Source organism: Antedon mediterranea, chromosome 10 (genome assembly GCF_964355755.1).
Source record: "Antedon mediterranea chromosome 10, ecAntMedi1.1, whole genome shotgun sequence".
Lineage (NCBI taxonomy): Eukaryota > Metazoa > Echinodermata > Crinoidea > Comatulida > Antedonidae > Antedon > Antedon mediterranea.
Window position 1 is genome coordinate 13,384,956 of NC_092679.1, and position 27,738 is coordinate 13,412,693.

Consider the following 27,738-nt stretch of genomic DNA (forward strand, 5'->3'; position numbering starts at 1 on the left):
GTCCCCGGAAATTGCACTTAGGCCTATACATTGCGATATGAAACGAAATTATAAGTCTACAGAACCAATGGGATGGAGCTAAGAACATTTTGCTAAACTAAAGCTGCAGGTCTTCATAAATTGCACTTAGTATTATTATTTTAGTGGCCTAAAAAAGTGTACTTTTTTCCTTTTTTTGAAAAGCACCCCAGCCTACGCCCCTGTATAATCTATTCGTTTTATGAAGCTATGCACAGTACAGAGTTTCTTCAATATTCACAAAAGAAAGTGTTATTCTTGTATCGAGCTTAGGCCTATATTATTCAACAATCAACTTTTATAAAATCGAATCGAAGTCTTTAAAATATTCTTATTCTCAACACGAATAACTAGACTACCTCCCGTATTTTATTGATTTTTTTTGGTTTGTTTTCATTTTAGGCTGTGGTCTGCAAACTTGGGTTGGACACCTTCTGCACTCTCGTATTTTTTACTGTAATTGTTTTGCAGAAAAACAATTAAAAACAAACAAACGTATCATCATCATGATATAATTAAATTATTTAGAACCATAAAGGCCAATTTAGACAGACGAGCGGTACAATAAGCGGAAAACAGCATCTTGACCCACGTAGAATCGTGTATCTTCCTCCGCGTTGTGTGTAAATGGTCATCATAAGGAATAGCATATTATTTATATTACCGTTACCGATCGTCAGTGTAAATTGGCTTTTAATGTGCGGGTTTTACATTGTTAAGGACAAGCCTGCAGTTTACATGTTGGAATTATTTGGGAGTCCATTTGAATTATCTTTATAATTGTATTTGAGATCATGTTAAACCAAGGGGTCTGAACAGGTTTAAAAGTTCACTAGGCACGATTAAGCTATTAGAGTGGTGATTTTGCTAGTTAAAGCTGTTGTATTGTCCAGAAGGCTATCCGTGTAAAAAGACGATTTTCTTTATTGTGCAAGAATTAGATCCTTGAAAGGTTTGAACTTTTAACAGTAATGATGGGTATTTGAGCTTATCTTTATGACGTCAATTCTTTTCAATAATGAAAACCGGACCAAGTTCACACTTACGTGAAAGAACAATATCGAGTGTGCGGAAAAACTTTTTTAAAAGCTGTCACATGTCTACTACGTTCAAATTCTAATTATGATAGAGTAGACAGCTAGGGCTTAGAGTGTTACAATGTACGGGTTCTATTGTAATTAAACGATTCCAAAATCAGACACGATAAACAATACGTTAATAAACATGATTTTATTTGAAATGTTTACTATATTTACAGATAATAACAAAATATATAATTAGGTCTCGTATAGTAACAATAACAGTTTTATATTAAAATGCATATACAATCGAATCTATTTATGAAAATATTAAAACTACCAAATGTTTTCAGTTGCAACTGTATTAAATTCTTTCACGTTGGAAGTTTTTTTTAACAAAAGTCAAGTATCTGTACCCATTAGATGTAAAGATTTTGGAAAGCACAGGCGCCTAAGTGTTAAGGTAGGTATGAAAAGCGAAAATAACTAAATTGCATGTAGGCCTATAGTATTGATCATAATGACAAACCACTGGTTCAATTCATCTAGGTTAAGTGTTTACTAAACTGATCAGACTATCGCAAGAAATCGACTTTCTTCATTTTATTTTTTTGTAAATACGTTTCAATGTAAATCCTCTAAAGCTGTTTAAGTACGGACTTGTTTTAAAGATTGAGTATTGAAATACTGCATTCATTCGCAGTAGTAACCATTATAATTGTTATTATTATTATTATTATTTTAAAACTATAAAAGGATGTAAAGACGTACGTCACAATAAAACTATAGGGATTTACATTATCTTGAAAAGTGTGTTGACCTAACGTGAAAAAGGTCAACGAATGTAGGGTACGGTATCATACACGTACTCTACCTTTTATTTTTATGGATGGACTATTGAATTTTAAAATTCTATTTAGCAGTAGGGCCTACGTGATTCGCTATATCCATTGAAACGATCCAGGATCTGTGTCTAACACCTCTTTTGTTAGTCCATGATACGCAGAAAGAATCAAACCACAACAGTGATAATCTATTTTGTCTCGTGAGCTGAAAAAAAAAATGTATGATGAAATATTAAAACTAATTTCAATTTGCTCTGACGTCGTTCTTCTAATGGAGCTATGATATAATTAAATTTATTCAGTTAGTAATAATAACAATGCTCAAGGTCTTTGGTTCGGAGAAAACAAAAAAACACTGGTCTATTTTAGTTATAGCTTAGCATATATTTGTTGGGGACAAAACTGATTGCATTATTTATTCATTATTTATTCTAAATAGTAAAACAGATTAAAACACACGAGGCGTAATAACACAAATAGTAAAAATATAACCTCCTTGGCGGAGGTAATAATAATTTAAAAAATGGTAAATACAATAGTTACTAGACTACGCAAAAACGCGGTGCTCGGATTTTGACCGCGTAGTTGCTAAAGACGGCTCACACACTAACGGTTGGGTTTCAATTAATCACAAAATCCACATAATTTTTACAAAACCGAACGTGTAATAGGAATCCCAACCCCTCCCCACCTAACAATCGATTGGACGAAAAATGCAGAGCACGTGATACGCAACCAATTCGCAAGAATATACACTTCCAATATAAATTGTCTTGTGACTTGTACAACGAAAACAATGATGAAATATTATAATTACAAAATAGCTTAAAATAGGATTAAATTCTGACGTCATGATCCATCTATACTGTAGTGTAATTAACTACTTCGCGTCTTGAGAATAATTATGTAATTATTATTTATAATAATGCCATAATTGAAGTGTCTTATGACTTTAAAAATTTTAATGTAATTTTCAACGTATGTTAGAAACAAGCCTTTCAGCTTATAGTACTATCTTCTTGCTCTCACCTGTTATGTATGTACTTACATATTTCAAAAGAAACAAAAACAAAAAGATTATACGTCAATTCATTCTTATATCAGTGAGACGTTATATAATGCTCATTGATTTAACAGTATGTAAAAAGGTATATTTAATGTAGACAACCGTAGGTCTGGGTTTAAACCGTCCACGATATTCAATGTAATAGGCCATGTGTAAGGATGTAATGTCCTCCAAAATCATGAAAAATAAAGATTGATAAAATACTTTGAAATAGGACGACCATTTTGCAGTTTCAATGAAGTTATTTTACATAAAGAACTACCTGAACTGTCGTTTCACGGCAGTATTAATAAGGAGACATCGGGGCCATGTACATTTTTTTTTCCAAGGGTCCTGAGTTCAAGTCCCGTTACATGTCAGGATTTTTTCTAAGGACAAATTTACAACTTCACTCCCAAAGACTTGTTAAGACTTTTTTATGTAAAGCATCTTGTGTATAATGTTTGTCTTGTGAACATCTGAGGGTCCCTAATGATCAGCAATTGCTGGATGGATCACCCTCACTAAATATGGTATAAAAAAAACACGTTCATATATTATGAACGAACGAACAAACATAACTTAACACTACGATCAACCATAACTTAACACTACGATCAACATAATGAACTATTTATCGATTTCCTAATTTGACGTCATTTGACATGTGACGTCATGCCTTAAGTGCCTTTTGTATAATTATATCCTATTTACTTTAATCACGGACCAATGTCCTCTATTTAAAAAGCTGAGAAATGGAATTGAACTATTATACAGCAACCTCCTTTCTTTGTCATTCCATTTTATTTTCGTATCGATAGATATAGATCTGTAGATTTATGTAAAGATATCGATCAACATTCAGCAAATAATGCATACTATAACATATATCACATTATTTTCGGAAATAATATTCCAAATAAAACAAAACAAAAGTCATACTCCACAACAAAGAAAAAAAGATGAAGTTGAATTAGGTCTTTCAAAAATAGACCTACATCAAAGAAAGCATATTATAAACAATTAAAATATTAGTAAAATGTCCTTGCAACTTACAAATAGTTAGTAGCTACCAATTGCAAACTTAAGAATGTTATATTATTAATATTATTAAATCTATATTTATTAACCTTAGGATTATTGAAATTGATCAACAACTTTGTTCATACAAGTAGACACATTTCGTATTGTCAAAAGACGGCAATAATTTTTAACATTATATTAAAATTGAAATATACTATTTTATAAGATAGCAACAAAGAACAAGCATATATCTCTCACAAGCTTATACACTATCTCTCTTTTAGAAAAAAAGGTTTTAGCACATTTCTCCTCCTTTTTTTAAACAAAATGTTATATAACAAAACAATAAATGAATGGTCACTTCGACGAAACTGTAAAATAAAACAATAAATATATAATAAATATTGCGAAAATCGAAGCGTGAGTTTATGCCAATTTAACAAAATTGTGTGTTATACGGAATCAGAAAGTGTCTAACCATGCCAACCATAGACAAAGGGAGCTTTGAAATAGGTCAACGTACTTTTGAAATCAATACACTTTAGAAGTGGGTCGATTTTTATGATTTGGATTTTTGTATAATAATGGTTTGTACACAATAAATGCAACTAAAGAACCTACAACATTGTCCAAACGTTAGGTTGATCATTGTTACAAATAAAACAAAATGTTATAGTTTCACGTAGTCTGTGACTCATATTATTTATTTTTTTTGGCTGATGTGCTATACCATTATTTTTTTCGACAAACGAAAATGGTCATTTTTAAAATGTTAATATTTTGATATATTGGTAAACAAGGCCAACAGCCATTAAGTCGCGTGCTACAATGCATAGTGATACCGGACCGACAGACAAACAGACCGACAGACAAACAGACCGACAGACGGACAGACCGACAGACAGACGGACCGACCGACATAGTGAACTATACTGACCGAAATTACTGAACATGTTTAAAAATGTTGAAATGTTTAAAAACATTTATATTTTTTTAATTTACACGTGCGTAACCTGTCACTTTTGACGTGCTCGTATAACGTAATTTCGAGTTGAAAAGTAAGTCAAGAAAACAGAAATCGGGCAAAAAGAGTGCGCAATAACATTTAACGCGCACTGCGCGCGCAAAAATCTGCGCACTCATGGCAATTTTGTAAACGCTTAAAATTGCCTGAAACGTACTCTTATTTCATCGAAAATAAATTTTAAGCGCGCGTACGCATGCGTTACATGCGCTACGCACGTAATTGTATTGCCATATGATGATTTATGCCCTGAAATTTATGAGTACCAAATTTTATTTAATTGTGATTCATGGTTGTTAAGATATGATTACAAACGTGATTTCGTTAAATCGTGCGTAGACCGCGTAATTTTTTATTGCGCACCGTGAAAACATAACCACATCGATTCCTGGCCATAAGGAATATTCTGTGAAAAATTGACTTAGCTAGCTAGATTAAACTGATATCAAGATAAGGTCATAAAGCGATAAAACGCATAGTGATACCGGACCGACAGACAGACAGACAGACCGACAGACAGACAGACAGACAGACAGACCGACCGACATAGTGAACTATAGAGTCGCTTCCACGCGACTAAAAATAACATGAATTGTAACTAACGATAATTTTGATATGCAATTTTGTAATTGAATCTTCTTTTTCATATACGTAAATGCGGCTCAAATTTAATTTTTTTTGTTCAATTAAGAAAACATTTTGATGTGGAATAGGTATAATGACAATCAACGGCCACCCCAATTATCGAAAACAAACAAATTAGTGTCTTTAGTATTCATCTAATATTTATATAAAATAGGAGCATCGACCCTCTGTACTTTAACCTACATATTTTATAGAAATTAATCATGTGTGTGGTTATTGTGAATACGAATACAATAAAGAACAAAAGAACTTAGAAAGAAGTACTGTAATCTGATCTGTCAAATGTTTCCAGGTCATGATAATTAAGATGTAACACAATAGATTTGAATGTGAAGCATGCTTGCCATCTACTTATGCGAAACATGCGATTATAAATACAAAAACATTAAGAACAATAAAATTATACTAAGCACTATTATCGACGGATCAATACAAGTTGTGGTTTCTTGTATAACATATACTTTGTACATCAGCTTCTTGAATAATTACACTGGAATTTTGGTATTTACTTATGTAAAATATGTAATGAAATACAAAACATGAATTCCAAAAGTGTTACAACTATTTAATGACATTATTCATGACGGACTAAATCTTCTCCTTCAGAGTAATACTATTTTGTTCTTAAGCAATAAGAACATTCAGAATTGTATAAATATAATATTTATTAGGCTATACTGTACTTCATTATTATTTATTTAAATCATTAAACTAAACTGAAGGAGGAATCTATCAACTGTTCAACGAAAATTTCATTGAATGTTTCCATAGGAACACAGACATGCATTATTGTAATTAAATTAAATTATTATAAAAAGCATTATCTATCTACTTACATAACATTTTCAAATTATCATTTGATGACATTTTTCTGTTCAAATATTATTAGAACATTGTCTTACTATACGAAACGTGGAGGTTATAGATTAATCTCAATGATTCAAAGTAATGAGATAATCAATATTAATGTTTCATGCTAAATTTAGACGTAACAATCAATTAATAATGCATCTTATAACATATTCTTGCCATTCGATTAAAGGCCAGGTGCGGGCAAACAATTTCTATTGATCATACATTCCAATAATTATCGATCTATTAGTTTCCCCAATGTTTCTTAATTTTTGGGATTTTATTTGTGTTACATGAGCTTGTTGAAAATAAGCACTTTCTTATCAGTGGGGGGATAGTTCAAATTACACAGTAAAATCTCTATTCTTTTGTACACAAATTTTGTAAATAGAGAGGCATTTTAAAAAGCTATGAAAAATAAATGGTGTGGTAAAAAATGTTATCAGATGACTAAATATAGGTAATATAACTTGAATATTACATTTCTGATATTTTTATTCAACTTCAGATTTTAATTTTCATGCTATAGCAAAAATTATCCATCGTATATCCACCATCTTTTTTTACCGTCTATGGAGTCACCAGACATGTTATTACATTAGGTTAACTACCTAACTACTGAAAAAAAGTCTTCCTGGTTTTTATGGAAGAATTTTGCCAAATTTTGTATTTGACCATATTAAGGGAAATTCATGTTTTTTCGTCTTGATTTCTGTTACAAATATTTGATTTATGTACAATTAACCAAATATTATATTTAAAATTCATGCCTGTACCTGAGCTTTAAAAGATTGTGGGTCACACGATATTCAATTTACAATTTGACATACAGAAATGTGCATTATATTTATATGTTACCAGTGATAAAAATTGATCATATATCCCAGGTATATCTTGTTGTCTAAGGAGTTTAGTGGTCAAAGTGGTGTATCAGGATGTGAAACCATAGTTTGTGACAAGGGTTCGCTCCATGGTTCTGATGGTAGAACTAGTCTTCGCAAATAAGGACTACAAACCGTAGGTCCAGCATACACATAATGCTCATGTGCACTAAAGAGCCTATACATATATCAAGACTAGTAGGGGGGATACCCCGGCGTACTAGCTCACACAGCCTGCCTGTCTTAGCCAGGCGGAATGGCGCTATAGTTGGCAGCACCGATATGACACTTAAGAAGAATGTAGTTGAAAAGTATAACAGCTAAAGTCCACAGCGCATTGATATGACATGTTTCTGAAATGTGCTATATAAATATATTATCTAGTAGTAGTAGACAAGTGGTAATGTAATCCATAGCATTTGAATTTTGTTGGTGGCCTTCTGGTGTACTGTTGTCAGTTTGGTTTGTGTCAGAGTACAGAACACAGTTATCATTTATGTTTTTCACCAAGACAAGTTCATAGTTGATAAAACTAAGCCGACAGAGAGATGCACTATTAGACTAAACAACGATGCCACATACATGACCAATGCGAGTACAGACACTATCCCAACATTCACTTCCAACATCAACATCAGTAGGTGAGAATCCTTCATCAACAACAGTCATCCTTCAACCAAGAATGTGCAACATCAAAACAGCTAAAGACATGTACACCAGTACATTGAAATCCCTCCACCATGCCTTTAACAAACACTGCATGTAGCCAAAGTAATTGTACCTGGTCATTCTGCTAACACCTTCATCTTTTAATTATTGTGCGGCACAAAAACATCTATAAATGTACAGGTAGCACCTTTCATCTGGCCAGACAAAACAATGGCATCTATCTCTAGTTCCGAAAAACTCTGGATAAAAAAAACTATTCAGTGGGTGCATGAAAATTATCCAACTCTTGCACCAAATAAAACAACAAGGGCTCAATATTGTATCATGTACATCATTCAATTTCTAAAAATAAAGCCTGTTTGCACAATTATTGTATTCTTCAAGCTCTGTTCACCCTACACCATCCATAAGATCTACACAAGCTCGTCAACATTACCATAACTCAAAATGGCAGCATTCTTTCCAGACTTGCTCAATCTTATTTTTTCGTAACAGAAAAACCTATCAATGCTGCACACTGGTCAACTGGTTATTTCCTTCATTCCATCCATTTATCAGTAATCCAAATGTCATCATCCTGTACATTTCATTACATATTTAATTTTACAACAGTTTTTTTCATTTGGCATATCGTTTTCCTCCCTTTAGGAAATAAGATCCTTCAATCTAAAAACTGGATCAGTCACTATTATTTATCTACATAGATTCTTGACCTTTCACTGGACGATTGTGGGTCACATAGAGTTTAATGTATACATTAATATTTTTCAGCTTTTTTGTTCGAAAAATAAATGTTATCGCATCTGAAAAACCAGGCAACAGTATCGCTGGCCGTGGCGGAACTCCAAAAGCGTAACAAATTTTTTACTTGGCTTGACAGAAACAATAACATTCAAAATGGCACTCGATCAGAAATAACATTATTTTTAGACCAAAAAATATGAATTAGCTTTAGATTCTTTGTATTTTTATTAATTAATGGCAACAAGACTTGGAAAAAAAAAACAAAATTAGTCTAGATCAGTTTCAGTTGTCTTTTTTCTAGGCTAGCTAGCCCTAGGAATATGTTGTTCAGTGGTTGACTTCAATCACAGTAAAATATAAACAGATACATTTCATCTTTCACCTTGATGAAATTATTTTCCCTATCACACTCATAAACATTCAGTATTTGTATACATGCATTCAAATGGCATCATCTTTATTCTTTCTACTTGTTGTGTCACAAGAGAGGCAATTCATCCGCATTCTATGCAAAAGTCTGTTATAGCCTTATAAAAGGATGATAATAGACAATAAAATGTAATTGTTATTTACCTCTTTGTTGTAGAAGGTTTTGTCTTGCCTTTATAAATGCCATGATATCTGCATCTGCCCGTTTATCTCCTGTTAGCTGAACCGAACTTGATAACGCAGTTGTTGATCTGAGAATAACAATATATAGTTAATGAATTTAAACAATTAAAATACAACTTCACATGTTTAAGACCTTGTTTATGTACAGTAAAGCACCTTCTTTTATGTTTGTCTTGAGAACTATGTACAGTATGCTATTTTGGAGAAGAATAGTAAATGGATTCATTTATAGTTAGCAATTTGTCTAAATATATAGAAAAAAAAATCGTAAAAAGTAAAAATTTATATAAATATAATATGTTATTAAGATGCCTATTAAAAATGCAAATAGTGTCGGCTCTAAAGGTACTGAAACATTTGTGGTTGACGATGTCACAGTCTACTATTTTCTACTTTGGTCATCTTGATTAACACTGAAATCGTTTTTTAATAGAAGATAGAATAGCCAGATGCCTTTTTCTCTCAAGCTCCTTTAGTTCTATTCTGAGCGCGCTCTCAGTTAAGAGTGCTGGAAAACGGAGTGGAAAAAACGGTTCTCTGCATTAACTTCAATTTGTTTATGATTATTTTAAGATATTTGATGGACTTTTCCTTAATCATGTATATTCTCAAGAAAACATCACTTACTGTGAACTTCGTGAAGCCTGTGTATCAGGTATATTTTCGTGGTAACTCAAATTTTCATTTAAAGAAGCGTCAGGCCTTTGTTGCGATGACCTTCCAAGGTGAACATTCCCCTGTGAAGCCAAACCTGTTAGTAAGGCATTACGTTGCTGTCTGTGTGATAATCTTCTAGCGCTCTCAGGCCTAGGCTCCCTAGAATGCCTCTGATGCAAGGAGACTGATGAACTATCTTCTGTTTGGTAATGTGCATTTGTATCAGCTTGGTTTATTGGTTTAAGAGGTGACACAGGAGGTGTTCTCCAGGCGTTTGACAGTGTCTTTGGTGGGCCTGGGTGCTTGTTGTCTTGTTTGGACTATAAATCAGAAATAAACATTATAAATGTAATACAGAACTCTCAACAGTATATTATATGTAAATAAAATATATTATATGTATTCATCTTTTCCATTGATTGTAAACCTCTAATGAAACTTTGTATTTATTCAGTATTTTATTATTCAACTTCTTTTTTCAATAAAAGTCAATATAAACAATTAATTTTTATTATCATTACTGTAAATAATCGTGACTGTATATATTTTATAATCAATTTTTTTAATCATAATAATGATTGCAATTAAGATTGAGCTGTGCAAGAAAGTACATTCAATCTGTTTCACTCATGTTTTTGATATACTAAGAATAAATTAGTGAGAATTAATTGTATGAAATTTTGTGTTTAATGTTATGTATTTTATTACTTATTGTATTGATGTGTTCTGATGTTTGATGAGTTTTGTGTGCACTCCATGTATTTTTGTAAATACAATGCTTTCAGCTTTTCTTGCTTCTTGTACTGTTTTTTATACCAAAATAAATGAAATAGGAATAATTACTAAGAATAATCTAATAAGATTAATCTAATATTAGTATAATAAGAATAATTTAACAGGCCTTTCAGTGTATTTTATTCTTTCATGGATGCTTTTTAAAGTTTTTTTCTTACTCAATAGGAACTAGTACCAAACCTTACTGTTAATTATTAGACCTCAATATTTTAATACACATATTTCTTCATCTTTAAAAAATGTACAATTAAATTGATGCTCCACTGCACGCATTTATGCTTATAAATAAAACATCACTTTCATTCTACCATAAAATATTATGTTAGTATGTGGACTATTTGTGTTATATTATAAAACTGCATTCTAATTCTTTATGAATGTGCATTGACATATAAAAGTTAACCAAACATATCATCTACTTATTCATATTTGTATAAAGGACAAATAGAATAACAGTAATTTTATACATTTCTGTTGTGCATTTCATGTTTCCATATTTTTCTATCAGGTGTAGCATGTGTTTTAAGTCCACCATTATAAAGATGTTTTGTAACTTCTCATAATTACATACATTACTAATACTAGTTATTTAAAACAATGATTTCTTTACGTTCAAATGATACTGCCTAGGTAACCCTCCTATACTATCAAACTTTAACAGTGTTTGACGTCAACCAATTGAGGCTGAAGCATCAATTTACGTTTTTCATTTGACTGGTCTAAAAATACAATCAGTGCAATCTAAGTTAAGTGATATGTGCTTTCAACATTTTAATGACCTACATACAGCCAGAAACAAGTCGTATTTTTAATTTCCCTCCTAATTAGCATATTCATGATTCATAAAATGTTACCTGAATTGCTGTTGTTTGTTCCGCCCACCAAATCTCAAAATCTTTTTGTAACTGAAGCCGTGACTTTTCCAAAAGATGCTGTAGATGTTCTATCTCAGTTTTTAGTATTTTCAGTTGATTAAAAGCATCTTTATAACTGAAAAATATGAAGTGTATTATTTTGAAAGGATAACATACAGAAAAATACATTAGTTTATTATTTATTATTTACTACACACAAAACAAAAGATCTTTGGTGTGCTTTTGTACAGCAAGAACTAATACTATTCCGTTATATAGTGAGTATATAACTCGGCCTTGAATATACAGTATCATGAAAGCTAGAAAAAAAAGCTAGGTCAGGTGTCAGTCATGCGTCGCTCATCGTTCAACACATGCAATCAATTAAAATGACCTAGTTAGGTCATAGGTCATTGCAAAGCGCAATCTCCCTATTGTATATTTACTGTACATCCCTATCTGAATTGGTTTAAATAAATAAAGTACATGTGAATAGAACCAACCTCTGTTTTTCCTTTTCCATCTCTCTTCTCAAATTCTGCTCAATTTCATCAGGCTCGTTTTCATTCGCGGTTGAACGCACTGCTTGTTGCATTCTATAATGTTCTATATGACCTTTCAACTTATCTAAAAATAAAAATTGGGACAATATAACATATTACACAAATAACAAGGTTGGCTTAAATGGAAAATTAGAGAATCAATTGGCATTAATGGAAACAGGAAAATATTAAGAACAGAGATCAATGTGCGCACCAACTGCCACACATTTATGATCAGCTTCCTAGACTATCAAAACCATGCAGTGGCTGCAAAGAAGTTCAACTGTCATCTTAGCAACATAACAAATGATGAAATCTAACTAGCTAGATGAAACATTCTTGACATGTGTTATTATTGTTTTTTTTTATAAACAGTTACTATATACAGTACTAAACTTTGAAACCAGATGAAATTGTTTCCACAAAACTATTGTACTTACTAATTTGCTGTCTAGCAGAATTTACTTGCTGGCCCAGTGCCTTGGCTTCATTGTATTTTATTTTTAACACTTGTTTTTGTTTTTCAATTGCAGAATTATTTCTGTAATCTCTTTTAAATATATCAAATGCTTCTTGCCGACCAATTGACATTTCACCTAGAATGAGTAAAATTGTAAAATATACGATTTGTGAACTCAATATACAAGTGTGTGGACACATTCATCCAAAATCATGTTTGTAATTCCTATATAATCGATACAATTGGAATGAAAATACAAGTACAATTTGAATTTTTTATATGTTTACATCTCGAATTAGCGAAAACCTAGAGTTTTTAAAAATGAATACAATTCTATACAACATAAAAAAAAATCAGATTACCATTAATTTAATAAAAATATTTATTACGATGAGTAGAAAATTTAGAGGCCCTCTGCATTTGGTCATAGGCACGCTAAAAATACTGGACCTCTCAGCCATTATTAAGACGGTCAATTTGAATAGTACAAAGCTTTTTTTTATTAAGGATTTGCAAATACATACTGTACTGTAGTTATACATACAGTAAGTAAAGAAAAATAAAAAGCAGATGACTTCCATAAGCGTATACATTTTCAAGATGCAAAAATGTCTGCTTAAACTGTCTATTTTAATTTTTTTTAAATTAATTCAAAATTGTAAAAAAACTTATATCATTTCTATCCAAATTGATAGAATATTCATTTGCGTTACCTAGAATTCTTTTATTATTTTCTATATGTAAAGATGATGATGTCGATGAAGAATTTCCATTTTCAGTTCTTTTTGTTGAACTGTCTGCTGTTGATTGTCGGCTAGAGGTTAGATCTATTGATTGAGTTCTTGAACTTTCCTCTAGTGAAAAATTTGAACTATGACCTCTGGAATTTTCTGAAACATAGTGTTTTTGGTTTCTCGATTGCGAGTTTTCTAAACCATTTCTACTTTCTCGGTCATTATAAGTAGACTGATTTAAAGCATCTTGAGTTTTCTTCTTTTCTTTTTTAAGCATATTTACTAAAATATCTGACAAAATGAATAATGGAAAATAATGCATACACTTGGAGAACTACCATACACTTGTAGAACCAGCCTGACATAGCCTTGGAGAACAAGACTTACACACTACACAGACCAGCAACACTTCCATACAGTGGCATACTTTTAAAAGAACCAGCACCACTGCCATACACTTGTAGAACCAGCCTGCCATAGCCTTGGAGAACAAGACTTACACACTACACAGACCAGCAACACTTCCATACAGTGGCATACTTTTAAAAGAACCAGCACCACTGCCATACACTTGTAGAACCAGCCTGCCATAGCCTTGGAGAACAAGACTTACACACTACACAGACCAGCAACACTTCCATAAAGTGGCATACTTTTAAAAGAACCAGCACCACTGCCATACACTTGTAGAACCAGCCTGACATAGCCTTGGAGAACAAGACTTACACACTACACAGACCAGCAACACTTCCATACAGTGGCATACTTTTAAAAGAACCAGCACCACTGCCATACACTTGTAGAACCAGCCTGCCATAGCCTTGGAGAACAAGACTTACACACTACACAGACCAGCAACACTTCCATACAGTGGCATACTTTTAAAAGAACCAGCACCACTGCCATACACTTGTAGAACCAGCCTGACATAGCCTTGGAGAACAAGACTTACACACTACACAGACCAGCAACACTTCCATACAGTGGCATACATTTAAAAGAACCAGCACCACTGCCATACACTTGTAGAACCAGCCTGACATAGCCTTGGAGAACAAGACTTACACACTACACAGACCAGCAACACTTCCATACAGTGGCATACTTTTAAAAGAACCAGCACCACTGCCATACACTTGTAGAACCAGCCTGCCATAGCCTTGGAGAACAAGACTTACACACTACACAGACCAGCAACACTTCCATACAGTGGCATACTTTTAAAAGAACCAGCACCACTGCCATACACTTGTAGAACCAGCCTGACATAGCCTTGGAGAACAAGACTTACACACTACACAGACCAGCAACACTTCCATACAGTGGCATACTTTTAAAAGAACCAGCACCACTGCCATACACTTGTAGAACCAGCCTGACATAGCCTTGGAGAACAAGACTTACACACTACACAGACCAGCAACACTTCCATACAGTGGCATACTTTTAAAAGAACCAGCACCACTGCCATACACTTGGAGAATCAGCAGTGGCATGCTTCTTTGAGAACCAGCACCACTGCCATACACTTGGGAGAATCAGCAGGGATGCTTCTTGGAAAACCAGCACCACTGCCATACACCACTTGGGAGAATCAGCAGTGGCATGCTTCTTGGATAACCAGCACCACTGCCATACACTTGGATAACCAGTAGTGGCATACTTCTTAGAGAACCAGCACCATTGCCATACACTTGGAGAATCAGCAGTAGCATACTTTTTGGAGAACCAGCAACACTGCCATACACTTGGATAACCAGCAGTGGCATACTTCTTAGAGAACCAGCACCAATGCTATACACTTGAAGAACCTTGGCATACTCTTTTAGAGAACCAGCATCACCGCCATACACCTGGAGAGCCAAACATGGCATACAAATCAGCACGCACCATTGCAATAAAATTGGAGAACCATCAGTGGCAAAAACTCAGAGAACCAACTTCATCAAACACTTTGAAGAACATTCAAACACCGTCATCACCATCTTTTATTATTTTATTGAATAATTTATTTTTAACAGTGAAAATACTTTATTTATAATAAAAAAAACAAAAGGATACTAATTTCGTTATCTCTTTGGCGAATGATGTCAGCTAACTTTTTCAGTTCACCATCGTCTACTGGATGCTGCATCTCAGGTAATGTTTCTCCACTTGTTGGTCGTTCTGCAGGTTCTGCATTTTGGAAGCCCTTTTTCATTAATTGCTAGATGTCGATTGAATAAATGTAAATACATGATTTTAAAAATCTAACTACAAACATATGTCTTTCTTAAAATTTATGTATATGATGATCAATCAACAAATGCACAAGACACAATACAAAAAGATTCTCTTACCCTAAATATTGTGAAACAGTGATTTATTTTTCTCATATCTGGTGGAACCTTGAGTTGGCTATCTGAATCAGGATTGTTTAAGTAATTTTCAACTAACTTATCCAATCTGTAACAAATGTAAAAGAAAAAATATCTCATTCAACTTAAATCAGGAATTAAGATTGGCACAGTTTCCACCCCCACCCACCAAATAGGGAACATTTTCCACACTTGTCCAGGAAAAACAATCACAAAATAAATATAATTGTATAATAAGTAATTGTATTTGAGTACCACCAATGTAATTTATATTCATAGTGTACTGACACTGTACTGGCTATTAAAGCAGAATAAATGTGGCTGGACATTTCTTTCTTTCCACATTGCGTATGGCAATCAAGGCAAGATAGAACTCCACCTCCAAAAACACAAGAAAAATGTTTATGAATGAATTCAAGCTTGTGAAAATGTTCCATTACTTATTTATAAAAGATTTTAATCATTATCTGTGAACAACTAAATTTTAATTTCACTGAGAACACAGATGTATACAAAACAATATGAAAAAAAGTTTATAAATTTACTCTGTGATTTCTTCATCCGTAAGAGGATCTGTACTTTGACTTTCATCAACCAAAGAAAGTTGACCTTTCACCTCTTGTAACTCAGATTTTAAGCGAGCAATCATCTAAAAAGTAAAAGACATTTTGACAGATTTAGTGAGTATGATGCCAATTGCACTAAATATCTTTGTTTGTTTAATTGGAATAGTTACATACATTATCACAGAATTCAGTACTTTATTTGTCCTAAGTGTGTGCATTATTGTTGCTTATATATTTTGGCAAACTGCCATTAAAGCGAATTCATTCACTGTCCATTTTAAAGGTGACAATCCTGTTCACAAATATATATACCAACATCAACCAAGTCTAATACCCCTTTCACATCTGCATAAATTTAACCAGGTTTGATTTCCTAATTCATTACACATTATTATACACATATACGTGAACCGTGAGGAATCTCGAGAGAAAGCGTAGCTGTGCGATCTTTGTTACTATGATTGGTCAGATTAATATCAGCGGGCAATACATGCGCGTGTAGTAACAACTCGGGACATCTCATAACAAAAACAGGTCTCTCATCAGGAGAATTTCTAACAACTTTTCTTCACACTAAACCTCGTCGTTAGTTTTGTAGGTGTGAAAAGGGTATTAAACAAGTATTTTGGAGTGGAGCGAAGAGAAAAACACCTAAACTCAGCACGTTCGGATCAGAAGCCTAACTGCATTGTGCTGAATCATGTATAGTAGTGAAACAACTTCAAACGCATTGTATTTGATATATTTGAAACCATCCCTGCAACACTGTATATGCCATTACTTTTGTGGCATAACTAAAATGGCATCCACGAAAAAATCAATACACAAAAATGTTGAGTAAGTGGTAAATCGCAAAAAAATTCTGTACAGAAAAAATAATAGCATATACAGTAGTGATTTTATAGAGGCCACGGTTCTGTGAGAAAAGGGCTTAGTAAGTTCATTTCAAGAAAGCAGTTTTTTTTATGTATGCAGCACTTCAACATAAATACAAAATATTTCTTACAAGTTTTGGGTCTAATTCTTCATTAAGGAAAGCATCATTTTTAATCATTGCAACTCGTTGAGCAAATCGACATGTTGAAATAGATTCCTAAAAAACAATATAGCAAGTTAACATACAATTACAAACTGGAAATTTTGTTGGCCTATATGGCAGCGACTAAAGTGCCTATAATGAAGACTATCCCCTAATCTTTTTGAATAGTGTACCAAGTTCTTGGTAGATACAGGTCTTAAACCCATGTCTCCCATATGCTAGAAGGATTCCTTTAACATTACACCATACCACAGGCATTTTTGTTGAATTATTTTTTATCTTTAATAACCAGAAAAAATGATCATTCTTACAAAACATATAACTGTTCATTATAATTTGTGTCCTCAATAATTTTAGAAAGAAATTAAAGAGTTGTAAAAAAATATTATCTTTAACTTACATCAATGTTCTTTTTCTCAACTGAGCAAGTAGCTATCATCGTTGTCATGCAGTTTCCTCCAAGACTATCTCGTAGCACCGATGTCATCATTGAATTACGATAAGGAATATGCTGCCTAGACTTTTCAGACAGTGCTACAATTACCTATAAAAAATTTAAACAATTATAACTGAAGTAAGCAAAACAGAGATGGGCAAGTTATTTAGCAGGCCAAGTACTTACTTGCGAATGACATTTGCGTGACCAAGGCTACTGAAAATAGCCGAAACGTAGCAAGTAAGTACTTGGCAACTGGTTTATCAAAAAAGTTAACATTTATTTTTATGTATCTTTTATGTTGACATAAATTAGTAAAGACAAAATGTAATGTAATAATAATAATACTGTAATAAGAAATTTGTGGAACACAAAATGTAAGGAAAATTAGGAAGCCCAGCTGCATAAATGTGACCAACAGATGTGTAACTATACTCAAATGAGGTTCTGAGGAAATGAGGAAGATGATGATGATGATGATAATACTATAATTACCGACAAAGTTGTCCTTTAAATAGAAGGTAAGGACTTTCCCTTAAGGTAAAATACCAAGTATCCAAGTAAGTATCTAAGTAATTCACTCATTTCATGCATACCTGTTCTAGGTAGTGTAGAGATAAATTAATATATTTTGCTTCAGTTAGTAGTGTCCCTCCAACTCCTGTTTTACCAATTCTCTCAGACCTAAAATAACAAATGTAATCAAAATACAAATAATAATTCATAATAATTATGTTTAATAATGTTTTAATAATCTATTGCACAGTTTATACTATTCTGTTTTAGAAGTTATACTGAAGTGATGTGAAAGATACTGACTTTAGCAAGGCAATCTAACAACAAGACGCTGAGCTTGGCCAGATCAAAAGGTAACCTCTAGTTTGGGAAACGATCAGTCTCCGCCCCTTAAACGCTTCCCTGATTTGTGGTAGACCAATTGGCTTTCTCCAATGTTTAGTAGCAGACACCAGTGGGTAACAAAACGGTACCACCTATTATCCATACACGTAATGATAGCCTTGCTTTATCCTAAACCCTTCCCACTTTCAATATAAATTAATCTCTGTGTACATTAAGGTATGTATATGAGAGGCACTTATTTTGGGGGAAACATATTAACAAAGTGAGTATAAATAACTGCAGATCAAAGTATGTTACGATAGCCTATCCTGTCAAGCGACCTCAGCGTCCTGTTTATGTGACAGGTTTTGCTTCTGCTTACAATTACCCACAGTGCTGTTGTTAAATTACCCATAGTGCTGTTGTTAAATTACCCACAGTGCTGTGATAATTTACCCACAGTGCTGTTGTTAAATTACCCATAGTGCTGTTGATAAATTACCCATAGTGCTGTTGTTAAATTACCCATAGTGCTGTTGTTAAATTACCCATAGTGCTGTTGTTAAATTACCCACAGTGCTGTTGTTATATTACCCATAGTGCTGTTGTTAAATTACCCATAGTGATGTTGTTACAATGATTCATTGTGTTATCTTTTGCAATTTTGTATACAAACCCTGCAAGATCAACTAGATGTACTTTAGCCTTCCTGATGGTAGCTGAGCCGGTCTCTCTCGCCGACACATGGATTGTGAAGATGCAATGAGAACGTGTTGAAGCTTGGTTCATTGGAGTCTGCATAATTCAAATGAAAAATAAGTCAACGCTTACTGAGATAAGAATTTCCCATTGATGGACAAGAGATAAATTTACACAAACTTGTGAATAAATACTGTATGTCTCAGCGTCTCGCCTGCTCGAACATGAATACTACAGACTATTTACTTGATATACAGTACCATCAAACTAATTACAGCTCCATGGTTCTGGTGGTAGAATGAGTTTTCTCATAAGGACTATAAACCATAGTGTACACATCTGGCTCATGTGCACTTTAAAGAACCTAGTATATCTTTCCCTTTCACAGAGACACTTACTCATCAAAAGTACCCCTTGATTGTCAGCATATGCTGTTTAGGGTCACCCTCTATTTATTAAATAAGTTGAAATAAAAAACATAATTGCATATCTATTTTTTACTGGATGTTGATGCATTAGATTGTTTATATTAGCACCCTCTATGTTTGGATGAAATTTAAAGGAGTATGGAGCCTCTATGGTTCAGGAACGATATTATGAAGTCTCTCGCCATTGCATTTTTGTTGCTATATCTATTTAAATTTGTACAGAGTAAACTAAAATACAATCCATACAGTAGTACAACAACAATTCATTCTGTTCTTGTTTTGTTTTTTTTATGTACAGTAATGACTTACTTTGACCTTGAACCAAAACGTTTAGCATTTAAAATTGTATTGATGGGCAAGTGGTAATGACTATTCTTGCTAAACAGAAAGATTAGCAAGAATGTGTGAACAACTACCTTGCACATGAGACAGAAACTGGTTCAAAGATAAATGATCATTTGCTTACTGTTAAGCCCTGTCTACACTATCAAACTTTATGTGACAATAAAATGTGATGTGCCAATATATGGATATGATGATGTTATATCAGTACCATTATTATTTGAGCATATCTCTACTGTATTTGGGCACTTTACACTTTTTTTGTCAAACAAGTTTGATAGTGTAGACAGAGCTTTAAACTTTCAAATGAAAACAAACCTCAGCAATCATCCTGTTAGTGTCACCTAGAAACAACAGGTTCAACGCTTCTTCTTCATTGTTTGCTGGATGTATTGACAGGTTTCTTAAATGAATGTTTTTATCTCCATCTTCCATCAAAGACACCTTACTAAAGAAAAACAAATGTAGTACAGTCAAGTCTAAAAAACTCACTAGACTAGACATTTTGGGAGAGTGTGAAGTTTTGGGAGAGCCCAGGGTGTTTGTATGGAAAAAGTTGGCTAGCCAAGTGGTTTACTTGACTATCCAGTTCCATTCCAGATAAGAACAACTCTTAGTCCACTCAGCTGTAAATCAGTACCTGCATGGCTGAAAAATACCAGGGAAGATCAGGTGATGTAGACAGGAACTAACAACCCTACACTGTACCGAACAGCTTGTTCCCTTTATGCATGAAACTGGATGCATTAAATGCATGGCAATCCCAAGCTTAAAAGATCATTTCAGGAGTCAATCACAGGTGTTCTAGTGTATGTAACAATGCGCGATGTAGTAGTCACGCAAGGTTACTATTTGTAAACATATGCATAAATTTTATTTAGGCAGCATACAAAAATGCAGTTACATTTCAAAATATAAAATGGTTACATTTTTGTGTCAAGAGAAAAAAAGTTTATCCTTGTTTAATAATACCATGATACAACTTACGGAAGGTCCTCAAGTTTTGTAGCTTCGTGTTTAGGATCAAGAAGATCATATCCATTTTCATTGTATATCTCCAAGTATGAGATGTGGGTGGTGAAAGCATATTCAGGACTCTAAAAACAATGAAATAATTAATGTAATAAATAACACGTCATTGATTTGCTGATTATTTAGTATGTGCTGCATGTGTTATTTGTATCCATCCTCACAATAGATGTTTTATAATGTTTGCACATTCAAGTTTTAAAAAATTTTAAAAATGTTGTGCAAGGAGAGTACACAGTCTATACTTGGTATTCCCCTTTCAATTAGTGACTGTTTTTAGTCGCATGCAAAGGCGACTCTACAGCTCACTATGTCGATCGGTTGGTCGGTAAACACTAACTCAAATTTGAGCACGCGACTGTAGCAATATGGCCTATTTTTAGATAATTGTCGATATTTTAGTGAGTTGAAAATGTTGCGGTAAGGTTCCCAATCGCAAAAAAAAAATTAAACCACTGTAAAAATGTTGATACACTTTTTTGTAGTTAAAATATTTTGGTTTTTAATTTATTATTTGCTACATTGCTATACAGTAGTAATACAATATATAAATAGCATCATTCAAATTACAATCAGCACAGAGCGGAAACAAAAATTATAATTATCAATGATACAGCATCTCATCTCATCAAGGCAAGGCTTCTGAGCTGCTTTGATCTTAGGATTGGCTGCGACACATTCATACTAGGTATGGTTACATTACTAAGTACATTATTCTCCAGTTTATGTTTAGGGGTGTGGAACTGATCGTGTCACAACCAAACATAAAACCTTTGATCTACTAGAGCTTAGCATCCTGTTGATAGATTTGCTTTGATCTGATACAGTACTATGATACAAAATGAACGATACAATTTTAAGATCTTAATAATATTTAATCCTAAAAAAGTTCAAAACTTGTATGATGATATGATCATTAAATCCATGAAACTCACATTTTGGTACTCTTGAAACAGGTAGGAAAGAGACCGTGGAATAATACCCCTGTCGGCATACTTTTCAGCTCCTCCAGTTATTGTGAATGTCTTACCACTCCCTGTCTGTAATAAACATAATATGCTATTAAAGAGCCAGAAAATAAGGGTTCACTTGGCTCCTTAAATCAAAAGCTAGAAAACTGATATTTCCTTTTTTTTTCATACGCATCCGACAGCGAGTAACTCTTATTATAAACTTACTTATAAACGAAGTATCTTATGAGACTTATAGGGAGTGGAGTAGAAAGTTATTGTTATTATTATATTATTATTATTGAGTTATACTTTTGATTTTTACAATATTGAAAATGACACTAACCTGCCCATATGCAAATATAGTCCCATTATAGCCCTGAAGTGCACTGTAAAATAAATATAACACTTGTTTATTAATTCTGATCTCTAATTGATTTTTTACCTATTTTTTACCAAATAAAGCATCTAAAACAATTTAAAACTTCTGTTACTGTAAGTGTTAGTTACAGGATAACAAACAGCTTTAATTGAAGTATTTATTGAATAGACCTCAAGAGTACTGTCTGCATTACAGATTTATAATACACTGTGGTGTCATTCAGCTTGCCGCAACATAATTCTGTAGAATTTACTACAATAAACTACCGCTGACGCCGCTGTATAAAACTTCTATACCATATGATCCTAAGTGACCCATTCCAGCTGCCAGCATTGTAGGTATTAATGGGTTCGTGCATGCATTTTATAATTTAGACTGCATAGCCACTACACACCCTCCCTACTTTGTCTGGATGCATTATCCGAATATCCGGTATTAGCCGAATACGGCTTTACCACGTTGAAACACCGGTTCTCGTCAGATCACCGAAGTTAAGCAACGTTGGGCCTGGTTAGAGCTTGGATGGGAGACCATCTGGGAATAGCGGGTGCTGTATACGGAGCTGGGGTCCCGTTAGGCATTTGAAATCAGCACTGCTGACTCTTATGGCAGCCCCTGCATCTAGTATCTGCCTCAGACCTCTGGTCAAGGTGGGCACTGGACGAGAGAAGCCCTTGATCAATGTCAGGACCAATCAAGGTGCTTTAAACTCTCCTGGCTTTGTTTGTATCAAACCTGTTAGTGGCGGTAATTATCGCTGTTGGTTTCGATTGAATAAAATAAAATAAATTAAAATAAAATAAAATTATAACCAGGACTATTATACAGCAAACGATATAAGTTGTGTTATTAGTGATGAGAATCAGTGTTTCAACTTGGTATTGCTATACTAAATTAAAAGAACTGACTGATAATAGTATCTTACTTGTCTAATACACCTTTGGCAACCTGATTGAAGATTTCCTCTTGTTTGGCATGTTTATCAAATAAAGCCTCAAACGCAAATTTGTACTCTTGTTTTTTGTTGTTAATGAACCCTGCCGCAAGTTCTCGTGGAACAACAAAGCTAAGTTGACTGTAGCTGTCTTCATCATCTTCAATATCATACAACTGTAATAAATCAAATATTAGTTGAATTGAAATGTCAGTTATTTAAAACGTATTGCGTTATGTATACTGTATGACTCTATGGAGTAAATTCAAAACTCATTTCCTGGTGAAATTTGTTCTCTTTTTGTTTTGTATGTGGTTTTTATGGATGTACAATGCGAAATAAGGGAAATGAATTATTATTATTATTATTATTTATTGCCAAAAACAGGTTACAAACAAACAAAAACACAGAAACTAAGGGAGTAGGCAGGAACCTAAAAGTGAACCTAATCACTATAACAAGAGTTCAGGTTCCGTACTCCCAAAGTAACAACAATGATATAAAATAAACTATATAAAAATATTTAAATAACAAATAGACGAATCAACAGTGTCAATATAAAATAAACGGATTAATTAATTAATTAATGAATTCAGATTATAAATTAGAAACCCCCTCCTTTGAGACAACTCTATTCGGGGTTTGTCACTGCTACAGGTCATAGAATTAGTGGCTTAGGCAATTGGTCTAGTATCTTGAGTATATTAAGGCCACAATCTTTCTCCAGTATGCAGATTTTAGGATAGTATTAAGCCTGGTTTCCATAAAATTGCTACACGACAGATTCTATGGAAACGCTAGAATTTATCGGGGATCTAGTACGCGAGCACTAACTATTCTTTGGTACGCGTATACGATTCATCGCTGACAAAATCGGCAAAGTTGAACATGGTTGAACTTTGCCGATTTGAATGCGATGAATCGGGGAGCCTTCCCGATTGCGTCGGCGACATCTGCGCGTGTAGCGATTTTAATGGAAACGCTGTAGCGATTTTAATGGAAACCAGGCTTTACCTAAAGAGTTTATGATCGAGTATGTTTTGAAACTTCTTGCAGATAGTTGCTGACATGCACGGTGCTAGATATTTAAAGTTAAATTTAAAGAACTGTTGATTGTCAATATAGAATAACTGAATTAAACCCCCCTCTCTCCGGGTGCAAGTACAATCATGATTAAGGTATCAGAGACAACTATAGACCAATCCATTGCTATCATGGAACATCGACATTCTGTACATGACACTGTTTGCATAACATTTTTTAATGTCACCTACAAATTATACATATAAATCTGTTCCCAGTGTAGATAATAAAAAAATATAATATATTTCTAGAGCTTTGTTATCAATACTTTGACATGATTTTGGCATGCATTGACAAGCATCACAAGTGTATTTTAAAATCATAGAAAAAAAACTATAGATAAAATCATACTACAATACACAGTACAGTACACACAAGTGTGTAGGGTATTTTTAAGACAGCTGGACATATTACAATGAAACCATGTAGGACAATTACCCACTAGAACAACTACCCCTTGGTAGGTAACAGTCAAACCAATATTCCATATTTACTGGACTTGCATGCAGTAAACAATGTCATTAAACAGCATGACATAAGCTCTTACAGTAAAACAATTGTTTTGGAAGAGAAAAAGAATTAACAAAATCGGGCCAATTTTATCGATAGTAAGGGGCTGATAAAAAATGATTTTCGATGACTGGTGCAACTAGGTAAACTGTGTTCCTGGATTCTATATGTCATCTTCAAGTCAAATGTAATTCATCATTAGAAAAAAAAAAATAATAATAAATGAAATTAAATGAAAAGATGTAGGTGTCCTGAGATTAGTTATTCCAGGTGTGGTTGTCCAGAGTGTGTTGTAGTAGTAGTTTTCCAAGGGGAATACCATAAATCTTCTACAGTAAATTGTAACCCTGGGTTATTATTCTTTGATTGTTTTTTAGAGTGGGTTACTATTAGAAGGGGGGGGGTTACTATTAGAGTAGTGGGTTACTTATACTATTACTATTCTTAAATTAGGCACCTGAAAATAGTAACTCCCCACCAACTTTTCCGGTCAGCAACTCATAGCAAAATAATAAAACAGTACGAATAAACAAATTTGGTTGAACTCTAACTTTATTTTATAAACTCAAAAACACTCAATCTTCCCCCAGTCCCGAGATCAACATGCGTTATCTCCTTATTTTCAAAATACGGCTGTATCATAAACGACCAATAATTTTGTCAATAGTTTTTGTGACTCTAATAGTAACCCACGGGTTACTATTAGAGTAGTGGGTTATTATTATAGATTGACTTATTTTATAAGGTGGGTTACTATTAGAAGGGGGGGGGGGGGTTACTATTAGAGTGTGGGTTACTATTAGAAGATTTATGGTATTCAATTCAATTTATTCCGGATTTTACAATACAAACAAATAAGTACATCACACATGCTAGACCTTGTGGACTCATCGCTTTCGATGAGATGTCCCAGCCAGCAGTGACTAACCTTTACAAATTTAATATAATTAAACTGGATAAGACCAAACATTGGTTATTTCAAACTAATATAAGATCATGATAATACATAACTGAATAATATAAAATAAAGGATAAGCAACACTAACACTAAAGTTTTCTTTCGTAGATTACTTGTTTAAGTTTAACAGAAAAAGTTTTAACATCAAGTAGGTCTACGCATATGTCCTGGACATCTGGCAGGATTAAGTCCCAGATCCGAGGGAATCTAAATAAAAGTTGTCCTGGAGGCCGGGTAGTTGTCCTAGGGGTAGTTGTCTGGGTGGTACTGTAGTTGTCCTAAGGGGGTAGTTGTCCTAGAGGCCGGGTAGTTGTCCTATGAGGTAATTGTCCAGCTGGTAGTGTTGTCCTAAGCGGGTAGTTGTCCTAGAGGGTACTGTAGTTGTCCTAGGGGATAATTGTCCGGGTGGTAGCAGTCCCAGTGGGGCAATTGTCCGGGTGGTAGTTGTCCAGGTGGTAATTGTCCAGGGGGTAGTTGTTCGGATACGAAAATGTCCATTAGACTGAATATGAATGCATGCCTGCAGATTTTGAGACTAAAATTGACTTGCTGTACCTATTTGTGTTTTTTCATATAACCCTTGACCCTGACCTTTTTCAAAATGTGTAACAAGTAACAAAATGTATATTTCGAACAATTTAAGACCAAATTTAAGTGTTTACTTTATTTATTAAACTGAATATGAATGTATACTTTCAATTAAATTCAATTTGATACCAAATAATAATATACCTCGCTGTCACCAGTGGTTGTCGAGATTCAAGGACCTATTGCTGTTCGGTCTTATAACCTTTTACCCTGACCTTTTGACCAGGTTTCAAAATGTGTAACCAAGCCAAAAATGATTGTCTGAGGACCCTAAACTAAATTAAAATTCTTTGGACCTCAAAGTGTATATGAAAGTTGATCTAGCTACAGTACTACTAGAGTAATACTTTTGTGACGTTCTTATGCACTTGTCAATTGTATGACCCACTATACGACCCCCGGGACAGGGGTTAATTGATGCGACGTACCTTCTAAGTTTTTTGACGCACCCCTGCGTCAGTAATTATTTGTAAATTTGTAAACGCACCCATGACGCACCTCTCCCGGGGTTGTATAGTGGGTCATACAATTGACAAGTGCATTAACACTCTTAAAATCTAAGATTACTGTAAACATAGAGATTATAGTCAACTATAATATCTCTATCTGTAATTTGTAAATGATTAAATAAAGATTCGATAGTGCGTATACGGTATTTGTTATTATTAAATTTATCGTCAGTTTTAAAATAATTACAAACCCCACACATTTAACTCATTTGTATATTACTTTATTACATTCATTTAATTAGGCCTAGGCTAGGCCCTAGGCCTAGCTAGGCCTACCTAGCCTAGGCTAGTCATATCTTTTTTTGCCATCAATTATAACACATTAACAGTACACTTTTATAAAAAGTTGTTGAAAAAATAATAAATGAAAAACAAAACTTAAATTGTCTAGGCCTAGCCTATGCCTAATTAAATTAAATTATTTGAAAAGAATGTACCTACTACATCATGCCTCTCAGCAGTTAGCCTAGCCCTAGCTAGCCTAGGGAGGGCCTAGCCCAGTCAGAGTTAAAAATGCGTCTGTAGCAACGGAAATGTTTCATCAAACTTACCCCTATTTTGCCTTTTGTAGGCTTTATTCTGCAAAATATACGTATGCCTTGTTTCACCATAATTAATACTTTTGACCAATTAAAATAGCATCGACTACATTTAGAGTTAATTAGGGCC

The 27,738-nt window shown here is 33.7% G+C and overlaps 1 protein-coding gene and 1 pseudogene across 1 annotated transcript; one reads left to right on the forward strand and one right to left on the reverse strand.

Annotated features, from left to right (window-relative positions):
- Positions 1 to 1,150: 1,150 nt before the first annotated feature.
- Positions 1,151 to 27,738, reverse strand: LOC140061103 (kinesin-like protein KIF6). Its single transcript, XM_072107555.1, has 20 exons — positions 27,621 to 27,738; positions 23,413 to 23,597; positions 22,452 to 22,494; positions 22,091 to 22,195; positions 21,114 to 21,223; positions 20,445 to 20,574; positions 19,334 to 19,452; positions 18,414 to 18,501; positions 17,782 to 17,925; positions 17,349 to 17,435; positions 16,322 to 16,425; positions 15,759 to 15,864; positions 15,481 to 15,625; positions 13,399 to 13,710; positions 12,666 to 12,821; positions 12,187 to 12,310; positions 11,684 to 11,819; positions 10,005 to 10,354; positions 9,339 to 9,445; positions 1,151 to 2,087 (listed from the first exon to the last, which is right to left on the reverse strand). The coding sequence occupies exons 1-20, from the start codon at positions 27,678 to 27,680 to the stop codon at positions 2,071 to 2,073; spliced, it is 2,628 nt and encodes an 875-aa protein (XP_071963656.1). The 5' UTR covers positions 27,681 to 27,738; the 3' UTR covers positions 1,151 to 2,070.
- Positions 22,929 to 23,046, forward strand: LOC140061407 (5S ribosomal RNA; annotated as a pseudogene).

Coding starts and splice junctions, on each gene's coding strand:
- LOC140061103 (XM_072107555.1), bottom strand. CDS start 27,680: ATGGTGAAACAAGGCATACGTATATTTTGCAGAATAAAGCCTACAAAA. Junction 15,865..16,321: donor ACGGATGAAGAAATCACAGA/GTAAATTTATAA, acceptor CATTTGTTACAG/ATTGGATAAGTTAGTTGAAA. Junction 15,626..15,758: donor ACTGTTTCACAATATTTAGG/GTAAGAGAATCT, acceptor ATCGACATCTAG/CAATTAATGAAAAAGGGCTT.